This window comes from Lepisosteus oculatus, chromosome 2, assembly GCF_040954835.1.
Source record: "Lepisosteus oculatus isolate fLepOcu1 chromosome 2, fLepOcu1.hap2, whole genome shotgun sequence".
Lineage (NCBI taxonomy): Eukaryota > Metazoa > Chordata > Actinopteri > Semionotiformes > Lepisosteidae > Lepisosteus > Lepisosteus oculatus.
Window position 1 is genome coordinate 24,111,801 of NC_090697.1, and position 26,122 is coordinate 24,137,922.

General features: G+C 39.7%; 1 protein-coding gene across 1 annotated transcript in view; it reads left to right on the forward strand.

Annotated features, from left to right (window-relative positions):
• atad2b (ATPase family AAA domain containing 2B) overlaps positions 1–26,122 on the forward strand; it is a 96,989-nt gene that overhangs the window by 66,314 nt on the left and 4,553 nt on the right. Inside the window, exons 25-27 of the mRNA XM_015351536.2 lie at positions 10,893–11,573; positions 12,520–12,647; positions 22,054–22,182. Of these exons, the coding sequence (XP_015207022.2) occupies positions 10,893–11,573; positions 12,520–12,647; positions 22,054–22,182 (938 nt within the window). The remainder of the gene's footprint in view (positions 1–10,892; positions 11,574–12,519; positions 12,648–22,053; positions 22,183–26,122) is intronic.

Here is a 26,122-nt window from a genome sequence, read left to right on the forward strand (position 1 = left end):
ATGGTCATGCCTTTGCAGTGTTCTCCACAGAGTTATTGTAGTGCTACTTGAAGGGCAGCATCTGCTAACCACCTGTGCATATTTTTGCTGAAAGTTAGCTTTTTTTTCCAGATGCTCTTCCATAAAATGCCTATATCTTTATAAAGATACTGCTTTAAGTTGAATTCCGTGGCGTGAATTGTCAGTTACCCACCTAAACCACAGCTGGGTGAACAAGACGGTACAGCTTTCCTTACATCCGCATGAGAGTCAAAGTTTTTGGAACGCGTCTGAGTTTGTTTTTTTTTATTTTGAATAGCTCTTCAAACCATTTTAAAAATTCATTATTTCATTAACTTATACACATTTTGCTTGCCGACTGGCTACATAAGAGCATTTATAAATTAATTTGCACACATGAACACGTCTTTTAACTGAAGTTTAGTAGCATGTATTACCTATAAGTGAGCGTGTCAAAGACTTATACAAGACTGATGAAGAGTTAATTGTTTTGCTTACTAAATGAGTGTAAACCGGCATTTATTTTCTAAAGTGATTGACAAATGTTGTTCCCAGAGGCAAACCGAAAAGTAAAGTTCACTGTGCTGTATGTGCAGAAAAGCTGGATCCCTGTAGTGACATTGGGGTGTTATGGACAGTACAGTATGTGCAGTAGGATGACAAAAATAGTGAAAAGTACATGCACTTTGCTTTTGTTTATGAAATCGAAACTTCTGTGGCAGTGTGATCACTAAGATGCATACAACATTTCATTTTTAAATGAGAAAATAATGCAGCCTTTGACACACCTATCCAGATTGGACTTCAAAATAGCCTGTTAACATATATAATTCATTTTTAACTCTTCCCAGTCCCAAATCCAACAGGTGTCTGTTTTTACAAATAACTTATTGGGATACTTATTAAGGATTTTTAATTTACATCTTAAATACATCTTGGTGTTGGGTTCCATTCAATGTGCTTCTGTGACTCCATTTACCTGAGGCAGAAAATACTAGTTACCCTCATGACCTGGAGCTCAGAAGGTTATTTAGAGTTTTCTCAGACTGGCTACTGCCTGACTGACTTCAGACTTGGACTGGGAGGAGAAGATGGGCAACACTACATCAATGCTAATATTGCTGGAGGTTTTAGCCTCACTGCACTTTGTATAAGTCAAATATATGTGTAAATGAAAATATGTCTTTAGACTGCAAAAAACAGTGGCACTCTCACTGCCCATAAATGTATTTTGGATGTGCTTGATGTTTTAATTGTGAAGCTGTCTTAGGCTTTCCCATTAGATAAATGCCGAAAAAGAAGGATTCTGGAGGAGGCGCGATGAATCAAATGGAGCATGCTGATTCCTCGCCAGAAATGGAATGGAATATTTTATTCCGTTAATAATGTTGTTTAAAACTGATCCTTTCATTGATCACCCGACAGCATGCATTCCGTACCACCGGTGTCCTCCAGGGTCAGGTCCAGCACATCACACCGTCTGCCTTGTACGATCAATACTTCATCTATGTGATGTTTGCCGTCTTTGAAGGCACACTTGTTGGTTTGAGTGAGCCAGGCTGTTGGAGCTGATTTGGAATTTAAGGCATGATGGAGCAGCTCATACAGTACTGCTGATTGTGTGGAGTGTTAATCAGCAAGGATAACTGTAAGAATGGGTTCAGCCAGTAGGCATGGCTGCTCCTACTCGCCTCTTTAAGACCGTGGAGGCAGGTGTGCAGGTCAGAGGATTGACCTGCATTTGGATGGAAAAAGGGCATTTTCCTCCTTTTTTTTGCCGAACATCTCTTCCACTAATTAAATTTGATACACTGTGGGGGCAGTGCTTTTCCATTTTATTTAGTACGGTGTGTACCCAGCAAGTCGCAAGTCATAAGTCACAGAATTTGTATGTGCTTAGTACTGAGCACATTAATATTGGAGAGTATCCAAAAACACATCATTTCAGAAATGCACTGCTGGAGCTCAATCAGAGATCCCTTTTTTCATTAGTCAGGCACATAAATCATCCCCTCGGATCAAGCGCATCAGAATCGGCTGTCCCTGGCTGACTCGGCCTGTCCCAGTGAGATTTGTTTAGAGACAAAAGCTACTTCTGATTACAGGCTTAGCGTAGGAGGTGATCTGTGTAGCCCTGTGCCTTGATGGGGGCATCAGACATTGCAAGAGTAGTAGCTTTTAAATCTTCTTTAGTTTTCTCCCAGTTGGCTTGGCAATATATAAGGAGATCAGTATGCTGGTTTCAGTTCAGTTTCCTGAACTGGAAAGGGGGCAGTTTCCATCCACCCAAGTTGCTGATCATTGGGAATTTGTCATGGAGCCTGAAGAGGGTTTCTTGTAAACTCTTGTCTATAGACTAAGCCAGTGGTTCTCAAACTGTGGTACGCATACCTGCAGTGGTACGTGGCGTGCCGCCAGGTGGTACGCCAAATGACCCTGGAACTGTGTCGTGTGCGCTGAAAAAATCGGGACGGGTTTTCATATTTTGTATTTTTATACGTGTTGAATACACAGCCTACGTACTACGATACAGTGCGCGCTTATACTTCAGTGGACACAAGAGATACTCTGTAATTCTATACCACTCTATAGGAATGCGTGCTACGGACGCAAGTGACCAATTGTATTTAAAAAAAGCTACTGTATCTCCAGCAAATAGGGAGAAAGGAGAATGTGCGTGATTTTGGAACAATGCCAACGTTGTAAACACAGGAATGCATAGAAATGCGTGCTACGAACGCAGGTAATCTTGTGAGCACAGGAAACCGTGAAAAATAACAGAAAAATATTTAAGAACTGTTCTAAGTTAATTTGAGAAAAATACACAGAGCGTCTCTGTTTCTTTCCCATGCGCATGAAATAAAAAATAAAAATAATTAAAATAAACACTGAAATAAAAACGGAAACGTGGAAAAATGCAAGCTTGCAGATTGCTAAAGCAGGTAAGCCCCACACTATTATGTGTGGAGAAAAAGCTGCTGAACAGCTCGACCTGCTGCCCCCCCTGAAAGACACAGTCATTCATAGAATTATTGAAATGAAGGATTATATCAAAAGTACGCTGACAGAGCGCGTTAAGATGAGCAGATGTTTTTCAATGCAATTAGATGAGTCTGTAGTCGATTTGGCCAATTTGCTCGTTTACGTTAGATATGAGTTTGAGGGAACGTCCCGTGAGGACTTTCTGTTCTGTAAGCCGCTACCAACAGGAACTACAGGAGAACACGCATTTCAGCTTCTGAATGAATTTATCGAAGAGAATGGCATCGACTGGATAAAATGTGTCGGAGTTTGTACAGACGGTGATAGAGCAATGACAAGCCGACACAGCGGTGTAGTTGCACGAATTAGAGAGGTTACTCCAGAAATTAATGGTTTCATTGCAACATCCACCGCGAGACCTTTGCCGTCAAGAAAATGCCTGACGATTTAAAATCTGTTAGACTGTTGTGAATTGTATCAAGGCTCAAAAAATTAATTCACGTCTGCTTTGCTCGACTAAACAGGCTCACCCCTCTCACTGAAATGGTGCTTTTTATTTTTGTGTGTTGTTTTTTTTTCTGTAAAACACTTTGAGAAGCCATATTTTAATATATCAAACAAAGTTTATTGTTATTATATTTATTATATGTGTATGTGAGTGTGTGCACGCGCGCTCATGTTGGTCATTGAGAATTTCTGGGGTTCCTATGAGATGATGACTTGTAGGTGGTACTTGGATGCTTTGGTTGGATTAGGGGTGGTACTTGGTCCAAACAGTTTGAGAACCACTGGACTAAGCTATAGGTTAACTAGTAGCCAAGGATACATTTTCTTTTTAAAAAAAGAATTATAAAGATTTTGTTTATGCTTGACAGATGACAGGGTTAAGCAGAAATGAAATTAACTGTTTTATGTTGATGAATGTTTAGCATGTGAATTTTTTAAAGATGGACTGAATACATGATGATACTTGCAGTACCAAAATATATAAACATCTGTGGTGCTTTTAACACTTAGTAAGTGCTGTTAATTAATAATGTGACACTCCCTTTGCTAGCACCCACTGATTGTCCAACAGAAGTATGTTTTCCAGCCTGTTCTAAATTTAGAATGCTCCTCATGTCTTAAAATGCGCATGCATTATTAAAACCACACAATAACAATTCTTATGTTATATTCCAAGACAGTGGATACTTTCAGTCTGCAAATGGACCGGTCATTAAAATTTTAAGCCTGGAACTAAAGTGACCCATAGCAAATCATGCTTGGTTGATAGTAGTTAAGTGATCCGAAGATCTCATCCAGTTGTTTCTTGGAAGATGCAACGAAGCCAGCTTCGATAACAAGGGCTTGGTAGCTTGTCCAAAGTGCCACCTGTTCTCTGTTTTAAATACATTTCCCACTTATGTCCCCTGGCTCACTTTGCTGATTCTGAAAGAGTCCATTGGGTTAACTCCCAATAACTCTCAGTTACACAATACTGTAAAAAAAAAAAGATACTGTCCTTCGGATGAGATATAAAACCGAGGTCCTGACTCTCCATGGTCGTAAAAAATTCCATTGCGTTTCTCGAAAAGTACAGTGTCAAACCTGTGTCCTGGCCACATTTCCCATTGGCCTTTACCAATCACGGCCTCTTAATAATCCCCATCTATGAATTGGCTTCATTACTCTCCCCGCTGATAGCTGATGTGTGGTGAGCGTACTGGTGCACCCTGGGTGCCATCGCATCAACCAGGTGAACTGCACTTTAGTGTTGGAGGGGAGTCCCCATTACTTGTAAATTGCTTTGAGTGGAGTGTCCAGAAAAGTGCTATACAAGTGTAAAGAATATATTTTATTTTGAATCTGTTCCCTTCGTAGACTGTTCAGCTCAGGATTAAAAAGCTTAAACCTCTCACAGTAGGATGCTCATTTAAGTTTTGGCGTGTACTGTATCTGGTCCCTGTTTTCTGTCCTGATTCCTAGAGGAGCATTATCTGTTTTTGTCTCTTGGTAAAAGTTGTCCCCAGTATTCAAAATGAGGTCTTACTAGTGTATTGTAAAGCTGTTGATTATTATTATAGCCCTGTAACCATTGATCCCTTCACAGCGGGTTGTTTAGGTCATTGAAGTGATTAGAGGTTCGAGCGTGTTTGTTGCAAAGGAAGAAGTGAAAGTAACAAAAGAAAGCCAATGTGCAACCTTCGTTTAGTGTGTGGGGGAATGCGGGAGAGAGCAGGAATATGCAAATAAGAACAAATGAAAGTAGGTAAGAATGGGTAGGGGAAAAATGACAGGGGTCCAAAAAGATGAAAATCTGTGAGACATTCTAGGGGAAATCAGGAAGGCAGCAATCTGTAAACAAACTGAGATATTTAGAAAGAAGTCGATTTAAATTTGTCCATTTTTGAAAGGTGGGGGAAGGCTACAATTTTTCAGCATGGAATTAATCTCTGCATGTTTCTTTGAAGTACTTATTCCTTTTTTTTTCCTGGATAACAAGCGCAATCTCCTGAAACGGGGAAAAAAAAATGCATGGACAGCTTCTTATATAATATTTTTCCCCCTCAATGCAATGGAAAGGTTACGTAAACACAGCATAAAAAAATCACAGCTATGAATAATTACTTGATTTAGCAAGCTGACATTTAATAATGAGATTTCAATTCAGAAGCTCACTAAGGGCACAGAAGCCATACAGATAATGATTAAAAAGCACGACTGCAAAACCTGAAGTGTTGTGAAAGGGCAAGAAGAAAAATGCTCTAGTTCCATAGGGTAGAATGAGGACACATTCATATCCAATTTCTCCAGCAGACAAGACAATCTATAGATGAACGTCTCCAATGGCACTGAACAAACTCGATGAAATGTGTAATAGATTGGCTTGATTTGTCCCACGGTGTGGCTTTCTTGCCCATCACAGCTGCTTGTTCCAACAGAGAAACAGGGTGATTAACAAGCCAGGCGTGAAGGACACTGATCACTAAACATTATATTCTGGGTTACAAAAGGTAACAACATCACATCTTATTGACTCTCATCATGAAAAGTGAGGAGCCACTGTTTTATTAGGAGTGACTGCTAGGGCCTGGAGACACTGAGTCCAGTTTCATAGCCAAGTCACTGTGTTCTTTAGTTATTGTTCAACCCTGAATGCAGTTTTATCCAGCACCTATAAACCAGTCAAACTATGTAAGGAACAGTTTTCCTTCTTTGATCTCTGCTATACAATACATCACACTATCTAAGATTTCAAGATTTCTCCCCTTTTTTACACGGGTTCCCTTTGGAGTTTGGAGTCAAGCATTCAGTAAAATAATTCTACTAACAGCTTGCTGTGTAGTTGGGCCTACTTTTTCAGTGATTTTGTTTTCAGTTTTGATTTCCAGCTGGTAATGAAATAGAATTCTGCGTTCTTGCTAATCCAGGTAAATGAAAATTGTCAAGAAAATAATAGGAATATTTCCAGGAAAATAATGAGATGCCTTGCATTGCTGTGACCATCTTAATAAGTTTCCTCTTTGCTGAATAACAGTGCTTTCCAATCCAGAAAGAACAACTAAGGCTTTTCTGATTTATGGGTTTTGAGCCCTTATATTTTCCCATTTAAATTATTTCTGACAAGCATTGGAGGATGATGCTCCTGCCAGTTATTGATCTTCAGGTACTGTATATGAGCTGGTTCTTCTTTTAAACAGAGATGTGCCACTAGAGCACTAGAGTTGATCTGACAAGCTTATGTACAAGAGAAGCCTTGCTTTCTTACAGTACACCCCAAAGATGTGGCCAAGAAATGTCTTATTCACCTGTACAAGCTGCATTCTTTGCATTCAGTGTCTTGATCACACGGTATATTGAGATGACAGATGTTCAGATAAATTTTGTGTATTATCACTTAAAGCTTTGTGCTTGAAGCTGCTTGCTGCAAAAAAAAAATCCTTTTTAACTTTGATGGGTAGCTTTGATTTTCCGCATTGTAGTAATGTCTAGATAGTTTTTCTTTTTTACTTGAAGCTTTTTATTACATCTGCCTCGGAACTGCACTTGCATGTAACAGCAATGCTTTATGCTCCCCTTACCAGCTGTCCATGTGCTTGGCAAAATGTACCCAATAGTGTTAGCTCTGTACAGCTCAGTATACAGCTAGAACCAACTGGATGAATATACTTATCAAAATGGAGTTGGGAGTGTGGTCCAAAATGAATGCAGTTTCTTTTAATTTTTTATACATATTCAGAAAAACTAACTCCTATTGATATGGCAGAAAAAGAGCAAACAAAACAGCTTTTGATTTTCATCTTGCTCATTGCTCTGCTAATCACACCCACGGGGGGTCGTCAAGTGCTTGCTGATATGCAACCTGTTATGCAGCTCCTGTTAAATGGACAGAAAATATTGCAGTGTAAACCACAATGGTCTCCTGACCTCCATTTTGTTTGCCAACTGCAAACATCCACTGTCTTGGAACCACTATATCAATTGACTTGGAAATTTGCAGGCCTTATAACACACAGACCAGCTTTGGAATTTTACCTTGTACATTGGAGCAGTTCTTCAAATTCCCTCACCAGCTAATCATGTGCTTAGGGAAATGCACCCCATGTCACCTGCTCCATTTCTGCCACCTCAAGGATGAGCATATCTGGGGCACCTGAGTAAACCAAGATGGCTGCCTGATTGCCATCCTAAAGTCTTATCTTTGGACAGCATTCCATAATACTGCATCCTGGTGTGCAAGAAATGTTTCAGCTCCACGTGTGGTAGGAGTCTTCTAGTAGAGATTCCCAGAAACCGTTAAAGTGCGTCCCAAAACTGCTTGTAGTCTTTGAAGTTTCCAGTGTCATTTGAGTAAAGGCTTCTGTTGTGTCTTGTATTAGCACTCCTCCTGTTGAAAATCACTTTTATCAAAACTTCTATAAAAGAAGCCACAACTGCATTTAAAGAGCTGAGGCATTCTCTTTTCTCTTCTTTGTTGTTGTTTCTGCTGGATAGGACAGTTAAAATGATAGAAATTCATCACATAATCATGAATGTTGTGGGTATATTATTGTCCGAAGGCATTAATAATAGTTTGTGCATTATTTGTTGTAAAAGGGACAATAAGTATTTTCATCATTTCATTATCTGCGATTTTTACATTTTTTAATATATACTTAAATATGAATCATAATTCTTAAAGCCCTTTTTGCAAACTAATAGAAGCAAATAGTTTCTAAAAGAAAGGAGAAAGGAAAAAATGAATCTCCTTATAGAACTTATTATACCAGAAAAGACATTTTAATAATAAAACTCAGCTCTTTTTTCCCAGGCGTTATAATACAGCAAGCAGATTTTTTTCTTTCTTTATTTTCAGTGTTTAATTTCCACTATAATGGTATGTACTTTGAAAAGTTAAATATGTTTAAGATTAAACAACAGTGAAATTTTAATTCTAAAATGCTGCCCTCCAGGCAAACTTTTTTTTTTGATTGACGGTAGTGCTGATTCCATTGTCAGGATCATCTGCATGAATATGGATAGAATTATTTCTTTAATAGATCTTTCCCTCCTGGTCAGCTGTACAGTACAATGCATTTCCTCTTAATTCAGTGGTTGGCAATTGTGCATTCTGATGTACTAATTGGAGCAGTGTTTCTCCAGAGGGGTCGTCTGCATGGGGCAACGAGGTCACAGCATACAGTGGGCACAGTGGGGTACCCAGTGCAGCAACATCCCCAGCTGCTCTTTTCTCTAATTACCTTGGTTCTTAACATACTTTAAAAAAGTAAAGTGAGAAGTCAGAAAACTTAACATTTTATTTAATTATTGAAATCATTTATTATTAATGAAGGATGAGCGATATTTTAAAATGTGGATTTTGCACGATGTAATGATTTACTCCCGCTTTCCCGCTGTTCAGTACCTGGACACCCCCAGAAAATTCAGTTCTACTGATCAGTCTCCTTAGTGTCATGGTGGCCAAATTAATCTTAAACTGGAATCTTGCTTTGGCTGTCTGTGTGTGCAAGTAATTTAGAATAGTGCATCAGCTCTGATTGTGGGGTATCAAGCTTCTGATGTTCTTAAATCAAGGAAGCTCTGCAGCTCCCGTGCCTTCAGTCCTCTTCCCTCTTTAGTTCTGTGCTGGCTCTGCTTTCTGCAGAGTAAGACCTTCCTGGCTGGACTCACTGGGATCTGACTAAGCTGGTTTTGCAGAGACACAAAACCCAGTTTCTTGGAACAGGCATGCCCTCCAGCAGATTGCGAAATTGAATTCTAGGAGGTAGTCACCCAGCGTGCGAGAGTGTGTGTATATACTGTATTTGTAATTAGGTGGGGGTGGGAAGGTTTACATCTTGAAAGATCTCAAAAACAATAAGAATTGACTTGCTCGGGTTTTCATTACATTAAGCCCCTTCGCTTGCTCACTGCAACATATTTGCTGCAGTTTAGATGAAGGTTTTTCTTACCGGCCATCTGCTGCAATGAATTTCTTCACGTCCCGGTGGCGTGCTTGCCTTTTGTCTTGTATGCAGCTGCGTGGTGTTCTTGTTCTGTCCCTGTTTTTTTGTTTTATAGTTCGTGAAGGAGGCTCATTGTCTTGCGGTTGGTTTCTCTGGTAGATAAACAAAATCATCCTTCCCATTCTTGCGGCGCAGAGCCGTGAGTTAAAGGGGATGGGGTTTGCTTCACGCAGAATGAAACAAATTCCAAATTCCAGATGCAAAAATGGTGGTAATATTATCCATTTTGAATTCACTGTGTGTGTTTTTGAGCATTTGCATTTAAGTCCTGTATTTTTGCTGATCTGGTTCAGATTTTGTGAATGCAAAACAACTGGTTAATAACACATTACGAGGCTTTGCTTTTATGTTAATTTCTAATTAGTTTCCACTGCAGAAGAGAAAAAAGGGAGTAATCAAGCCCTTGTGGCTGGCTGTTTTGAATTTAATTTTGTTTTTGGTTTGTGAAACTTCTGTCTGTCCAGAATTATAAAGTTTTAGCTTTTGAAAAAAAAATTGTCGGAATGCTGAAGATGATTCATATGTTTTGTTCTTAAAAGCAAAAGTAAGCTTCATGAATAAAAGAATAAAAAATTAAGACGATAAAACATTTTTTTAAATGCAAAAAAAAATGACCTTATACTGCATATGCAAGTCACTTTGCATAGTAGATTATAAGACCATTCCATAGCCAAAAGCAGATACATGAGCAGAACCATACATAAAGTAACATGGATGAACAGTTTTTTGGTAGCAATTGATTCAGCCCAAAAAGTGTTATGAAGACCTAAATAAAGACGGCCTAGTGGTTTTTTTTGTGGATTTTTATATTTTCACAGAATTCCTTAGCATCCTAATGCCAAAAGCAGAACTGAATTTCAGGAAAATGTTAAAAACTGGGACAACATTGAAAAAAGATAAACACGGCTGTTAACTTCACATTTACCAAGAGGTGAAAATCACCCGAGACAATATAAATACTGAGTCCGGGGTTCAGTCCCCCCAGAGTGTTGACATGCTCAGCTGCAGCTTCTTTAGAAAGACCTGCTGATGGGGACTCCTGCACACCAGGGCAGCGTGCAGGCTGGAGGATGTGCAGTACTGTTGGTTAAGGCCTGTAGTTGAGTAGTAACGTGGGAAGTTAGCATAGTGGCTTTGATTTACTGGGGAAAATAAGGAGGATGTAGTGGAGAAAGAAGAAAATGGAAGGGGCAGAGGAGGCTGGGAGATGGAAATTTGTCTTGGGTTTCACATCAAGGCGAATGTTGGCTTCAACAACAGGGCAGGGTAGTTTGTTTCTTATTCCCGCACCCCGTTGTGTAAGGAAGTGCCAATATGCGCATGGAGGGGCCCGCGCCAGGTGATGGGTGGGGGGTGAAGCTGTGTTACTGTTCTGGGAACTTCCGGAAGCCTAAGGCAGCGGTGTCTCTTGTGCTTTTGCAGATCACATCAAGCGCAAGACGAGGAGGAGGCCCCCCTGGGGTCGGGGCATCATCCGTAAGAAGAAGAGCTACCTGAAGAAGGAGGGGGAGGAGGGAGGAGGGGAGCCCGGCGGAGAGGACAGCGAGCCCGCTGACTGCGGGGAGCTGGACGCCAGCACGGAGGGCCCCGAAGATGCAGTCGGGGAGGAGCCGCCCGACACCTCTCTGACCCACGACGAGTCGTCCTGTGATGCCATGGAGCTGCCAGCAGAGAACGGGGAGGATGGGCATGAGAACGGGCACCTGGTCTCCACTGAAGAAGAGAGCTCCAATGAGCCCCCGGTGCCCAGTGTGCCCGGACCAGACAACCGGCCTAAGCAAGACGAATCCAGCGGGAAGCTCTCCGAACCCGGGCTCAAGCCCACCCCCGTGAAACAGCAGGATTGCATGAATGGCGACGAGTCTTTGGACAGTCTGGATAGCGAGACCTTATCTGAAGATAAGGTGATCGCTGTTGAAGCCAGAGCCTCTGCAGCCCCTGCTCTCCCAGATGATACCTCCCAGACTGTAGAGACCGTGGAAGGAGAGAAGAAGAAGAGTGCTTTTTGTGAAAAGCAAGAAGAGGCGAAAGTGGGCAGTTCTTTGAGCGGTGTGCCACAGGAGACCACCTCTGACCTTAAAGAGGGGGACCATGAAAATGAAGGTAAATTTGAAACTGTGTAAAGTGCTTAAAAGCTTAAAACTCAAAGCTTGAAAAGCTTAAACTCTGCTAACATTTATTTTGGATTGAGTCTTTTTCAATTGCACATTGCAGCAGGGCCATTGGTAGGCATCATAATAGGTTTCATTGGACCACTTACTTTTCAACTTGCAGGAAGTCAGCACTGAGTTTTAGAGCAAATGATGAATTGGACTGTCTTGCATGAATGTGGCCCTCCAGGACCAGAGGTCCATTACTTTGTTTCTTGTTTCTCCTCATAACCATTAGTTCATACTTGTAACTCTAAGCTGGTAAGACTGGCTAACAATTTACAGCTGTTGTAGGATTTAAATGGATGGATCTCCAGGATCTCCTTAAGGGACTGTAATGAAGGGTGCACTATGTTAAAACAAAGACATTTATGGTGTTTTTTTACTAGTTAAAGCATGTTTAGAGGTGCCATTAAGACTACTATTTCTTTCTTGCTTTCTGCCTTTTCATTTTCCTTCCTCTGGCTGCCCTGCTCCATAACATGCCCATTAATTCAGAGCCTAGCTCCGTCTCTTGCAGGCCTGTAGGCATCATTCCTGCTAGATTTATTGCTGCATGTTCCCCAAGCAAAGACTCTGCAGAATGAGACAGTGGAGTAGTCGATGATGATTTTCCTGTGAATTATACATTGGTCGAGATAAATTATAGTGAACAGTAGTCTCTTGGAAGGGGGCGTTCTTTTGTCAGCTTGCATCCGTCAGTGTATGCTACCTTTCAGGTAACCTGCAATGAATCACATTATGGTTATAGTTAAAACTTGTAATGATATACAGCTAATCATTTTTTTATAGCACGAAATGCACAATAAAAGATGTGTATGTTATGTGAAACATCTTTTTTTTCATATTTATGTGTTCTGAGACTCATACACTCTGCTTTTTCTACTTGTTTATGGTAGGCACGACCAAGATGAAGAAGTGCAAAAAAACACTTTCAGAGCAGCTGAAAGCAATAAATGTGGAGAAGCAGCCCGAGGATCCAATAGAACCTACCCCTCCACTTGTTGTAGATCATGAGCGATTATCGGTAAGACCACTGCCTGAAAAAGTCAAAATATGGAGCTCAGAAAAGCACAAAACAAATGTAAAGAAAAATCTTTTTTTTTGGTGGGGGGAATGTGGAATTTCATGCAAGTCTCGGAGATAGGACACAGAGGTAGAAGAGAAAGTAGTTGACTCATTTTGACTTTTTGTATTTTTTGTAGTTTTTAAGGGGAAATCCATTTCCTTGGCACTTTTTTGGTCTTTTAGAAAGTTTAAGAAGTTTACCTATAAATATATTTTAATATGCTTTTGCCTTTTATTTCTATTATTCTGTATTTGAAATAAGGATAGAATGAAATACAGGATACATACAGTAACTATTACCACAGTTGCAATGGGGTCAATGAAAATATTTCATATATATATAGACATATAGACAGTCCAGTATTCCTCCTGTTTGCAGTCCTCTGTCTGCTTTGGTCTTAGATCCCCAGTTATACAGTATATTTATACATTTCAAAACCTGTCACAGTATTATGAGGGTCTAGGGCTGTATACCTTCTCTTAAGGTACACAGTAGGTTGTGTACCATGTATTCCTGAGATTCCGGTCATTGAAAGACTGAGATGACCATGAAACATTCAAGGAAAATTTAACTTGTGATTTTTGACGTTTATGGATTGCATTCAGTATCTTAGTGGTTAATAATGGATAAGCAATACGGAAAAGGGTAGAAAGAAAAAATATATATTAAGGAATACTGGGGAAATGGTAATCAAAACATGCCATTATATAAGTAAAATAAATGAAAATGCTAATGAAATATAGACCAAAATACTTTGCCAGTCTATTAATGAAAAACAGAGCCAGGTTATTCTTTAAAATCAGTTTTTTTAGTTGTTTAAGCTGGAGCTTTAAAAAAATAGGGATAATGATGCAGTTTTCTGAAATTGCTTGAAGTCGTACACAGGGACGAAAACAAGTGTCGAGGGAATTCTTTCAGAGAACGGTTAAGGAATTTGAATGTTAATTCAAGCAAGAGGAGTTTTGTTGCTGGAAGGATTGCCTCATGGTTCCTGAGCAGATCTCCACATGCGACATCCTGTTAGAAGAAAGTAACTTGCGCTCCTCTCCAAGGTCAGAGTACTTTGTAACGTCTCTCATAAATCATGGTATCGATCTGATTCCACATGTGTAGAAAGTGGAAATCACTCGCCAGCTCGTCGGGTGCCTGACATGGTGAACACCATTCTCGCAGTTCCATGCAGAAGCGATGAGCGACAGATTCAAGAAGTCGTAAAATGGCAAAGATACAATTTATGCCATTTGTTTAACAGTGCGTGAAGCTGACATTTATCATATCATCAACTCTCAAGAAGTAACACAAGCTAGCCTTTTCAGTGCTGTGAAACAAGCATCCATTCTTAGCAATAGTCTCTGAAGTGAAAAGCACTAAGTATGTGAAGAAAGAAAATAAAGGGTAATGCCTTTGTGCTGAGGAATGCAATAAGACCTAATCAAATGTGCAAAATAATGTAAAAACACAAATCCAAACACAGCAAACCAACTGCATCTTGTTATTCTGATTTAATTCTTGAAAATACTCCTAAAATACTCAAACCAACAGAACAAGCGACTAAATAAATGACTGAGGAACACTGTCAAGCAAGAAATTGGCTGTTTTTTCAGCCTGTTTTTTGTTTTGTGGTGATATGGGTAGTGCCAGAGATATGAACAATCTTTCAAATTGCTTTTGAAAATGATTCTTAGCAGCAGTGTGCCGAAAAAAGCAGTAGAAAGTGTCTGTCCATTGCCATTCTGGGAGACTTGAAAGCATTAACAATCAGTGACAAGGCTTTCTCTACACTGAATGAAGAAGTCCTTGAAAGGACTTGACCCAGATACGAACAATTATTCTTAAACTCAAGTCATTATGGTAAAACAGGTGGGTTTTATTAACCACAGTAAATGGTTTGTACACGATCAAATTAAGTGTTTTATTTCTGTATTGTATGCCTCAACCTCAAGGCTGGCTGAATTTGTCCTAAAGTGCATGCTTAATAATAGCAAGAATGTAGGATCTTTGACAAACAACCTGTCCAGCACTTTTAAATCACCATCTCTGCAGTCCCCTCTCCTCTTTCAGCCTTACCTATTTTATGTTGTTGCTTTGTTTTCTAGTTTTGAGAAATGGATTTCTGAGTTTTGTGCTGGCCCAGAAAGTATTAGTGTCTCGTCGCATAGTTTTACAGCTCAAGCAGGTGCAGCTGTGACACCACTGAGCCTGCTGGGGCAAGGGCACAGTACAGCTGAAGGGTTACAGCAGGTCATTGGAAGTATACACTGGCCTTCAGAAATTGAGGGCAGCTCCATTACTGGTCTTAAAAGGGTAGGTGGGCGTAGCTTTATATATGGATAGAAATAATCATAGATACTAGGGCACAGTAGCTTCCTAACATGACTGGAATGTAATATATTTTGGGAAAAGAAATTCAACTTCTCACTTTCCCATGAAAATATAGTATCTGTTTTAGTGATGGCACACTGGGGCTGTCACTGCATGCATTCTTTTGTTTTTTTTTCCCAGGCGATTTGATGATATAAACAATATAAAGGAGAAATTAATTTTTAGGGTGTGATGCACAAGGTCTTTAATTTATGATGGTGGTTTCATGTTGTGGTCATTTTTTTTCTCATCCCTTATTTTTTCTGAAACCTGTTAAGCACTTTAAATTTTAAATGACAATTTCTTTGTCTTTTGTCAGCTGCTCCTCAATTATGAATCCTCTATATTTACAGTTGTGGTTAGTAAACTCTACAGTAACTCTACTCACGTGCTTTTGTTTGACAATTGTGTGTTTCTTAAGCAACTTATTTTTTTTCTACTATTTGGCCAAAATGCCTTTGTATTGTTCCTTGAGTGATCCAGTGGGGAATAATCTTGAAGTGTGCTAGCTTAAACATACTCTGAGTAATAGTTTTTCAGCAATAATTTGATTCAGGCTTTCAGGTAACTTAAAATTGAAGGTATAAAATTATATACTTCCAGAGTGCACATTGCACCTTTTGCAGTTATGAGCAGACATGCAACCATATATTGATTTGATTGACACACCTGGAACGTAAAACTTCCCCTGGACTTTGGACATTATTCAGTTAGATATGCTGAGTTTCACCTAATATTCAAGTGTAAATTGGATTCCCAGCACTGCGAAATATAGAGGCCACTGGCTTGACTTCAGTGAGGACGGGAACATAATTGGTGTAAAATCATTTTTCAAAGCATGAAACATCATACTGATCTGTACCTTATCATCTTACTGAGACACCTAATATCACACCATTATCTCCATCCAGTGGCCTCGGGGCTCTGAGACAGCCCTGGTGCCTCTGTGTCCCAGACTGATCGACGCTTCCCTGCCCTGTCTGCTGTCATTTATAGCAGACTTCACACTGGCATCAGAGAAGCAGCAGCACAATAAATGAAATACTGTTGAAAAGCCTACCCAGTATGTGTATAAGGAGGTGGTAGTTTGACTTGGCAACTGAGAAATTGAAGACAAAATATCTTGGTAGAAAGAACAGAAAAATGGTTTGTTTTTTCAATGGTTGTATAGCTGGTTCTTGGTTTTCTATGCTGGTTTTATCTATGCTGGTTCTTGGTTTTCTTTTGAAACCACTTTGAAAAGGCAGCTTCACTAATTACAATAGGATTTTAGGGCTCTGCTAATGCTATCCACTACTTCAGGGGTTCAAAAATCATGTTATAACTTCTGTTAGGTTGTGATACATTGCATTAAAGTACATTTTAATTCTGTTTGGTGTTAGTAGGGTTTGAGTCATTTGTCTTTGTCTACAGCACTGTCTATTTTTAGGAAATCCGTCCAGAATAAGGGTGACCAACTCGGGCCAAGGAGAAATGCAGCCCAGTCTCACAAGTTAACCCAAAATCACCAGTTTGTAATAACCTGGGGCTTGTGGTAACTCAATTGGTTCAGTTATGTCAAGAGCTGAATTAAGTAGGTCTTAAGAGCTACAGAATGATGCCGTTTTCCTTTCCAGTCATCACTTGAATTGCTTACTTGCAGAATTCGCCTGCTTTATTGGTCAAAGTGATATTGTTCCGGGTGTTTCCAAATCGATGATTTAAAGGTGACTTGTATAACTGGCTAGACTGTGGCTTTCCAGGACCAGATTTGGACACCCCTGGTCTCAAATATCCACATTTAGGAAGCTGTTTAATAAGTGTAATATTGTGTTTATAATAATTCAGGAAATGTTCTGCGACCACCTTACGTCATTCTGCTATAAGAGAGTAAAATGAAATGGTGCCTCATAGAAATATATTTTATTCTACTTGTTGGGTTTGTACAAAACAGATATTACTGTTGGAGACCTGTAGGAAAGACCCATTTAATGTACTTATCACATTTGTTCCATCACAGTTGTGTGGGAGGTGCCCAGAGAAGATCTAAGCATATTATAGCTATTATATTTCTGAAGACTAAACTCCAGTACTTAAGTCCTGTTTTGCCTTTATTTTTGTGTGGTTTGAATGTTGCTTGTTTTAAGCCAGGGACTTATAGCACCTCACTGTTTCACTGTGCTTCCTGTTTTGATCCACTATAGTATCACACCAGCAAGTCACAATCAAAGCATCAGTTCACCTTCCCACTAAAAAAACAGCAAAGTGCTCTCTTCCTTTAAATACATGAAGAAAAAAGTCTGTCCTTCTCTAAATGAAAGGAAAACATGTCTGTAACCCTGATATTAGCAGAAGAGAAGGATGACGAAGATAGTTTATCATAACGTAGCCTGTCTCAAATTAAAAAAAATTGAGAAAGGTCAGAGATGGGAGGAGGCCACTTTGCCCTTCTGTCTCATTTTCTGCTAGAAGGTAATTGATCTGACTTGTTCAGCTGTTTCTTGAAAGAAGACAGGCTGTTGTCTTTGACATCGTGGCTGGCCAGTTTGACCCATACTCACATGTTTTTTTTGTAAAAGAGTGCCTCCTGTTCTCAGTCTTAAATGTAATTCTGCTTGGTTTCCACTCTTGTCCTCCTAGTTTGTGCTTCACAGCTAAGTATGAAGAAATCCAGTAGATATGTCAAAACCTTTGAGGATATTGAAGGCTTGAATCTGATCCTCTTGTAGTCTTTCCTGAATGCGATTAAAATTCAGTTGTTGTAGCCTGTCACTGTAGGACATTACTGTGTGCATCCTGTAGCTTAGAGGTGTTTCTGAATTTTGTGAGAGAAGATCTCTGTGCTGTCGGACTGAGCTTTCAATACAACAAAATGCTTTCCACTTGTGCACTTTGATTCATGTTTCACTGTTAATTCTGAAAGTCCGGGTGGAAATTGTCTTAAGTCTTTAAGAGTTTCAGATACGTCTATCAGGTCTCCTCAAAATGAACTGTTTTGACCACAGTCCTTAGTCCTTAGCATATTAACTTTTGTTTTAAGGTAACAGTTTAATGACACATTTAATTTTATTTAAATTGTATTTTATCATGCTTCATCCTTTTAATTATTATCTATATAACATTACAAAATTAGTAGTGATTTCACGTTTATATGATTGCCACTGTGTTTTTTTAATTTTTCTTTTTTTCCCCAGGGGGTATTTCAACACTTCATTACAGGTTTTTTTTTCTTAGGTGAAGGTGCCTTAGTTGTAAAGATGGATAAGGAGAGAGATTATTTGAGCATTTGTGCTGGATTTTAATTTATTTCCCACCCAATATAAATATATATGACGAGTAAATATTGTCAATTCAGGCTACTTTACTGAAAGCCAAATGGAGAAATTGAGAGAGAGAATGTTCCTGTTCATCATTGAAGATAGTTTTTAAAATGGCTTTACCTGAGTGACTTGTATGCTGTGCATGCCTTGCTTTTCCTTAAATCTTTAGGGGAGGAAGAGTGCTTCGGTTCCTCCATCTGTTTTTGATTGGCACAGTGCATTAATTTATTTCAGAGCTGTCAGGTTGCCCTACACTTCTGTCATGAATAGGGGTGGGTGAGTAAGAGAGATGTGTAAATGGTAAGCTGTTGTTTAAACAGTAGTCCTGCTTCAAAAATAGGTAGGCGTCATTCACATATTTTCAAAAAGCATAAAATAACCTGTTATTAGCAAACAAGGCTGCTGTGACATATCAGTGTGATTTCACAGTGGTGGCTTCTTAACGTAGAGTCCGCCTATTCCTGTGGCTCTGAACATTCCTGGCACGGTTCCGGTTGGGCGACTACCACTTCAGCCTCTTATGTTTCTAGGACATTGCTGACTCACCGTTGTCCTGTTTCAAACCATGTGGAGAAGCAATTAAAAAACCCTATGAAATGCTAGGGTATAGTGAATAGTGTAGAATTTAACTGAAAATATTAAACATGATACAATGCACTTGTTGGATGTCGTTAAAATGTTTTGTGCAATTCCGGTTGGCACACCATTCTGATCGCTGCCTTAGAATAATGTCGGTGAAGAGCAACGGCAGTAATTCCAAGTGGAATGTCGTAAGAAGTGGCATGGCGGCTTAGTGATTCAGCATTACTGCCTCACAGTGCTGGGGCCCTGGGTTTAATTCCTGGGGTGCTCTCTGTGTGGCGTTTGTGTGTTTTCCTTGTGTTCACATGGAAAACACACAGGTCCTCCAGGTTGTCTGGTTTCCTCCCAGAATCCAAAGACGTGCTGGTAGGTTAATTGGCTTCTGGGAAAGTTGCACCCTGGTGTGAATGTGTGAGCGTTTGTGCTGTGTATCTGCCCTGTGTTGGACTGACATCATGTCCAGTGTGTATCCTGCCTTGGGCCCGTTACTTGCCGGGATATGCTTTGACTCCCTTGCAACCTGTACTGGGTAATGTGTTTTGAAAGTGGATGCTTGGATATCCTAAAGTGACCAGGTTAAGAATGTTTATTTTGTTGGAGACAGAGTGGATTACAATGGGCATGGTTTGAGTAGTGAAAGTCCTGAATTGTTTTCACAAAGTGAACCCAATGGACTACTTTCTCTTCAACAGTGAAACAGCAACACAGGTGCGTAACTGGAAGTTAGGGGGATGTGTTTTGAGTTTTAGAATGGCCTCAAAATGTGTATGGTATCTTGAGAAAGCTACCAAGCAATGTTGTTGAAAATGTTTTCCTCACAATTCTCAAGAAACAGCTGGATGACATATATACTGTAGATCAGTATGCTGCTAGCAACCAAACAATTGTGAAGGGTCGAGTGGCCTTTTATCCTTCATAACCTTTGTGTTCTTAATGATGCTTATGTACCTGCAGTGAAGGCAGGACAGTCTTCAAACACTCTGGGTGTGAGTGCACACCATGCAGTCATGCTGCCCAGTGTGTTGAACATAATGTTGATAGCTACGTAGTGATTGTATCACCTTGCAGCAGTGTTGTTCTCCATCTAGCCTGTGAATAATGCCTTTGCTGGATTTGACGGTGAATATTGTTTTTGGGGAGAGTGGAGTTTTCCAGATCTTTATTTCTTCTGCTTATCAATTACAAAAGATGAAAAAAGATGCACCAGTATCTGTAACTGGTCTTCAGATGTCATGGTACAGTTCTTCTCCAGTTTTGCTCTGTTGTTATTTCTCTTGATGTGACAAGAATTTCACCTACGGGTATCATGACAAGCACAATTTTTGTTTTTTAAGTAATTGATAGGTGAACCAAGTGTTGGTAGATGGGGAGGAAATCATTTCTCCTGTGATGTACAGTTTCTTAAAAAGATGGGAAAAAGTTAGTATCAGAGACCTCGCTGTGAGGAATTCAAGGATGGCTGTAATGCCTTTTTAAATCCCATCTAAGAGATTGACCGGGTTTCATTTGGCTTTTTGTAGGCAATGGGAGAGATCTGTTGGAAAGAGCACTTTTTCCCGGGGCTAAAGCAAATGTTTTGAGTCTTAAGTTGGCAAAATGTTTGGTTATGAATTTTGTTCTTTCAGAAATGTGTACATTTTAATTGAACAGTGATGTGAAGTGTTATGTTAATGTAAAGTCCTTATTGAAAGTGGTTGTGTAAGAATATTTTTTTACAAATCTTTGAAATGTTCCTTGATTCATTCCCAAAACTGCCATCTAAAAGACAGTTTCTGCCTTCATTATATGAATTTTGGTTTTTAATGTGCATTTTTTTTTTATTCAAAGCAGTACAGTGTTATTAAATATTTTAGGATCGCCTAGTGTGAGGATTGATTTTGGAATTTTTGAAACTTCCCTTTTTAAGGCAGAAGTGTTATCACCTTATAGCCTGATGTCAGAAGCTGGTCAGTATTGGAACATGAGACCTCAGGGGAAATCAGGGTGCTGCTGTGATCCTTGACCAATAGGTGGTGCTCTTCCTTCTGACTTTAAACTAATGCCAGTGTATGGTGACAAGGTAGGAGGTGCTCTGTTATGGGTGAGGTGTTGGACAACGGTCCTGACGGTCATTGACAATCCCATGAAACTTTTCGAAACCTTGGCTATGTTCCACTACGGGCTTGCACTCTCTTACCCCCCAGGAGTTCCTCCTTAATTCTTGTTTTGTTTTAAAAGTGGATCCTCTACTGTGTGTAAAGTGCATTTGGTTGAAAAGCACTATATGTTTAAGATACAATTTATAATAATGTAAATTTAACATAAATGAATCAAATATGCCTTGATGTTTTTCGTAAATTGTATTGATTTTACAAACAAACTCTGACAAAAAAACTTGGGTAAAGCAGAAAATATTCTAAGGAGGTTTGAGCTGGGGCACTGGCATCAGCGTTGAACTGCTAAGGAACATGAAGAAGGCTCTGCAGCTGAAACCTTTTTATCCACTTTGTGGTTTTCAGTGTGGATTTAACCTGTCCCTTATTACGTACATGCATGAATATTCAAAATAAGTACAAGAGATCAGAAGATGAATTTTGTGACAAAACCCCCAAAAAACTTCCATTTTCAGGTGCACATTTATGTGCAGACAACATAACTTTTATTGTTGATATTGGCTGGAAATATACGGTGCAGTTGCTTAAAAATATCTTAAATATATTTTTATGTTGCCAATTTAGATATTTTGTACAGTTTATGACATGAAAGAACAGGAATTTTGTTGCAAATAAATTTGAAGTCGCTGAATTACGTAAAACAAATCTTACAACTGTTTCTCTAAAACACTGCTTAATCTTTCAGTACCTGGGGAAACTCATTCAAAAATGAGAGGGGCATCGGCTTTTCACAACCTCTTTATTTGAAGAAGGCAACTGAATTTTGACAAATCAGGAGTAGACTTATGGTAGCAATTATGGAAGAGACTCATTTGTTTTTATATTTTGTAGGAAGTATTCTTTCACAGGTCCCTGTCTTCAGGCAGGTTTATGGAGTTATGAAATTGTATCGACATAATAAAGTATATTGAGAGATAAAAGCAAAGCCAGGGCTGCAACCTGTAATATTTTGTCATTACTCTCTTGCAGGGTCTCTTGGAGCTGGTAACCAAGAAGAGTGAAAACTACACTGTGGATCAGCTGGAGAGGCTGTACTCTCTGCTGAGTCAGTGCATCTATCTGCACCGCAGAGACTATGATAAGACTCATCTTACAGAGGTGAGGGGCCACAGGGAATCTTTCTCTGCTGGATTCAGACCAATCTTTCAGGCGGCTGTTAAGCCAGAGAAAGAAGATTCATTATAGGAGGAAAAAAGAGCATGACCCTTAAGCTGGTATAGATCCTAAGATTTTACTTTCATTTGTAGCTTGGATCTTATTTAAATTTTTTTTTATCCCTATACAGCAGATATGTTTATCCACTATTGCCCTTTGCACCTTTCTCATCAAATAAAGTCTCTTATTGGGAATATTTTTCCTTATAGATTATGAGGCAAGGCCGCAATAAAGCTTTTGCAGTTAGTTCAGGGTAGTTCTCCATCAACAGTAATGCAGTCCGACGCCGTGTCAGCTCTTAATTCAGAATGCTGTTGGAAGCAGCCCTTCTTCCTAGTGGGCTTTATTTAACTGTGAATCAGCAAGTGCAACCTTCTCCCCCCCCCAAGGCAGCATTTGCATTTGAAGTAGTTTTGTTTTCTGTGTTCTGTGTTGTTACCAATGCCAGCAAAATAAGGCTACTTTTACAGTGATGTGATGGGTATCTTCCTGGTAAAGTAAACACTGTCTGCAAGGCAAGCAATATAAAAAACATGTTAATATAAGGAGGCTGCTTGGAGCTTGTTACCTGAAATGGAGGCATATGTTATTCTGGCATTAGATCACTGCTTTAAGGTAACATGGAGCTTTCTTTTCGTACATAGGGGCTTTGTTTCTCAGCTTTAAAGGTAGTTGCAAGAAGAGCTATCTTTCCTGCTAACAAGCGCCAGCTCACAGAAAGGCTTCTCTTGGATCTGTGGAGAGAATCGGAATGGGGGAGGGACTGTGGGGAGATTGTGAGCCATCGTCTAGCAGTCGGCAATGCTCCAGCACAGGAACTCACTTGATCTTGACAGTCTAGACTTCTCTCCCTAGAAACTCCCCATTCGCAATGAGATAAGCAGCAAAAAAAATTGAAAGACTCGAAACGACTACCTGCAGCATATAGCATCGGCAGCATTTGGCAGAGATGACCTGGGGAAACGGGCTGTTCTAGAGATCAGAATTCATCTCCAACCGTAACTTGAGTTCATAAAAAAATCTTGTCATCGAAGATTTAAAACAAAACAGTCATAGTTGGTCACATGCATCATTTTTGTGTTGAGTGAATTCGTACTACCCTTCTTTAGGCTTTGATTCTCCTGCTTTTATTAAAAAGGAATGAGAAACCTTGGATAAATGTTGGGTTTTTTTTGTAGGACCTCTTACCTGCATTGTCTTATAAACTGTGTTCACAAGAGAACATATTGCTGTAAGATGTTGACATGGCAGGATGATGCAGGATCTCCAAAAAGCTTTTCATGGTTTTCCAGTGTTGGCTGTGAATTATGGCAGAGAACTGGTGAACTGGCACAGAGTAGAGAGTTCCAGGAGCTGAATGCAGATCGATTCAGCTTATGAACAGCTTTGCTGTGATGACATGTTCTTAATAACTGTAACCTATTATAATGAAACATGTCCAGAAATTAATTCTTTACAAAAATAGCCCCTTTGTCCGTGGATATCAAAACTGGCGTTTCTGAAAAAAACTTCAAACGACATGGCTTTTCCTAATTCTCAGCACTCCAGAATTTTGACTTGTGTTACAGAAAACTGGCATCATCTGCACAGCTGCACACAAGCAAGAGAGTGGGGAAAAAAAACAAGCCTTCTCCTGCAGCCAGATGTAATGTTAGGGATGGCTGGCGTGCGAGGCAGAGTTTTGGAAGTGAAGGAAAACAGAACCGTAGGATAAGACAGATTGCTTGAAATGTTTAATAATGGAGTGTTAGGTTTTTCAGACGTGACAAAAATTCCATCAATCACGTTAACAGTAAGAAGCCTTATTTAGTCCACATCTCATGAAGAGCTAGCAGCTTGTATTTTTCTCTCCAGTTAATTGTGTACTGCCTGTTAACAGGACTGTATGAACATACATGTTTTCCCCTCAAACTTGCCCTTTAACTTGGACCTACTTAGAATATAATCAGGAGTGGTCCCTCTTCTTTTAAATCCGCGATTTCTTACATTCAGTACTTGTTGGGTGACAGTGTCAGTGAGGACAAGGATAGCTCCCCCTTACCAGGAAGAAGACCTTGGTGATCAACAGTATTTGAGTCTAGATTGTAGGCTGAACCTTTATTGTTGAATAGTAATAATAAAAAAAAAGCATGAATAAGTTAAGTATGCTTTCTGTGCGCCTTGAGAATCCATTCGTCTTTGGAGTGCACAGCAGAGAAAGCCTGGGGAGGCAGAGTGATTGATAGGCTGAGTGGCGATAAAAGCCAGGGCTCCTTTCTTCTGCTTCCACCTGCAGGCTGTGGGTGCCAGAGACTTTCCCTTTCATAATGCAGTAGTATAATGAAGAAGCATTCGGGTAGACCTTTCCCTATGGCAGGGAGCGGACTGTCTTGTGGGGAAAGTGACTGCAGGCTGGTTTTCCACTGTGCGTTGAAGGTCACGCTGACTTGCTTCTTGCCACAACAAAAGAGCTACATTGTTAGAGACTTTTCTCCTCCATCCCCACTGTGCCGCAGATGTGTGGTACATTTTTCAATATCAGTCAATGGCTTTATTGGGGGAGGGGAATGAAGAATGCCATGATAATAAAGGTTAAAAATGACCTTTGCAGATTCATCACTTGATATGATGGAAAAGCCTGTAGAAATTTATGTAGTCTGGAAATCTGGAAATGCCAGTCATGTAATATTTATGATAGATAAACTTTGTGTCTTTCATCCTTTCCTTTGAGAATCTGTGATACTGGAGAAGTTTTGTCTCATGAGCTAAGTCTGCCTGTTCAGATGTTTTAACTGCTGTTCCCTGGTTTTCCCACCTTTCTGATTCCCTTTGCATGTTTTTCATCCTGAGATTTTTTCCAGCAGCTGTCGTCTCATATACATAGAAGTGTTTAATCCTACAGTCTACATTTTACTGCTCCAGCAAGCGTGAACCTTGATATCCCTGACAAGTTTCAGTCTGCACATTCTTGATTCTCGCTTCTCATACCCATTTAAAACCAAGTTTCTGGAGGATGAAGAGGGATGTAGTAAGGAAAGGAATTATCCATGAAAGCATGAGGAAAACAGTCACGTTGTTGATTGTGCCTTAAAGTGTTAAAAATCCACATGAATAAGCTGGCTCCAGAAAAGGCCTGCTTGCCAAAGTAAGCACAGTTACAAACGAACTGTTGGACTCATTTTGTTTGTAGCTTATTGATCCAAGGACATTATGACATTCTCAGAGAATCAGTACCCACCACATGGTCAGGTAGTTTATTCAGCAATTGCTTAGATAAACAGGTACCTTTAAATCTCTTAAATATATTTGCTCTTAACTTCCATGTGTACAGGACTTCACAATTTTTAACAGTTATGACGTGTCTCCCTGACATTGTCAACAGGGGCAAGGGAATTGAGCATTCATATGGTATTCACATTGTTTACTTGACCATGACCTATCTTGGAATATGTTCTGCTAGGTCCATCATCATAACTTCCAACAGCAGTGTGAAAGCACTCTGTGTACTTTATAGCCTTCGCAGACGGATCCCCACTTATGTGTGAAATTGTTGTCCTGTCTTCTTTATACTGTTGTGTATAATGTAGAAAAAAGATATCTGCTGTCAGTACAGATGTGATTTACTCTACGTGATCCCACCCTGTTGATAATCCCAACCCATTCCCTGTCTCATCTCATTTTAGAACATGATATGATCATTTTTCCTATCCTCTGTTTCTTTTTGAAACACCCCTGGTGCTAATACTGCACCATTATTAGTGTTCATCTGGGCTTGACTCCTGTCCTTAGTATTCAAGCCGCATTATCCTTGGTAAACAGTGAACTCTAGATAGGATGCCTATAAAAATGAATTGTAGGAAAGAAAGTGGAATCATGGGATTGAAGGCCATTCTTCTATGCAGTT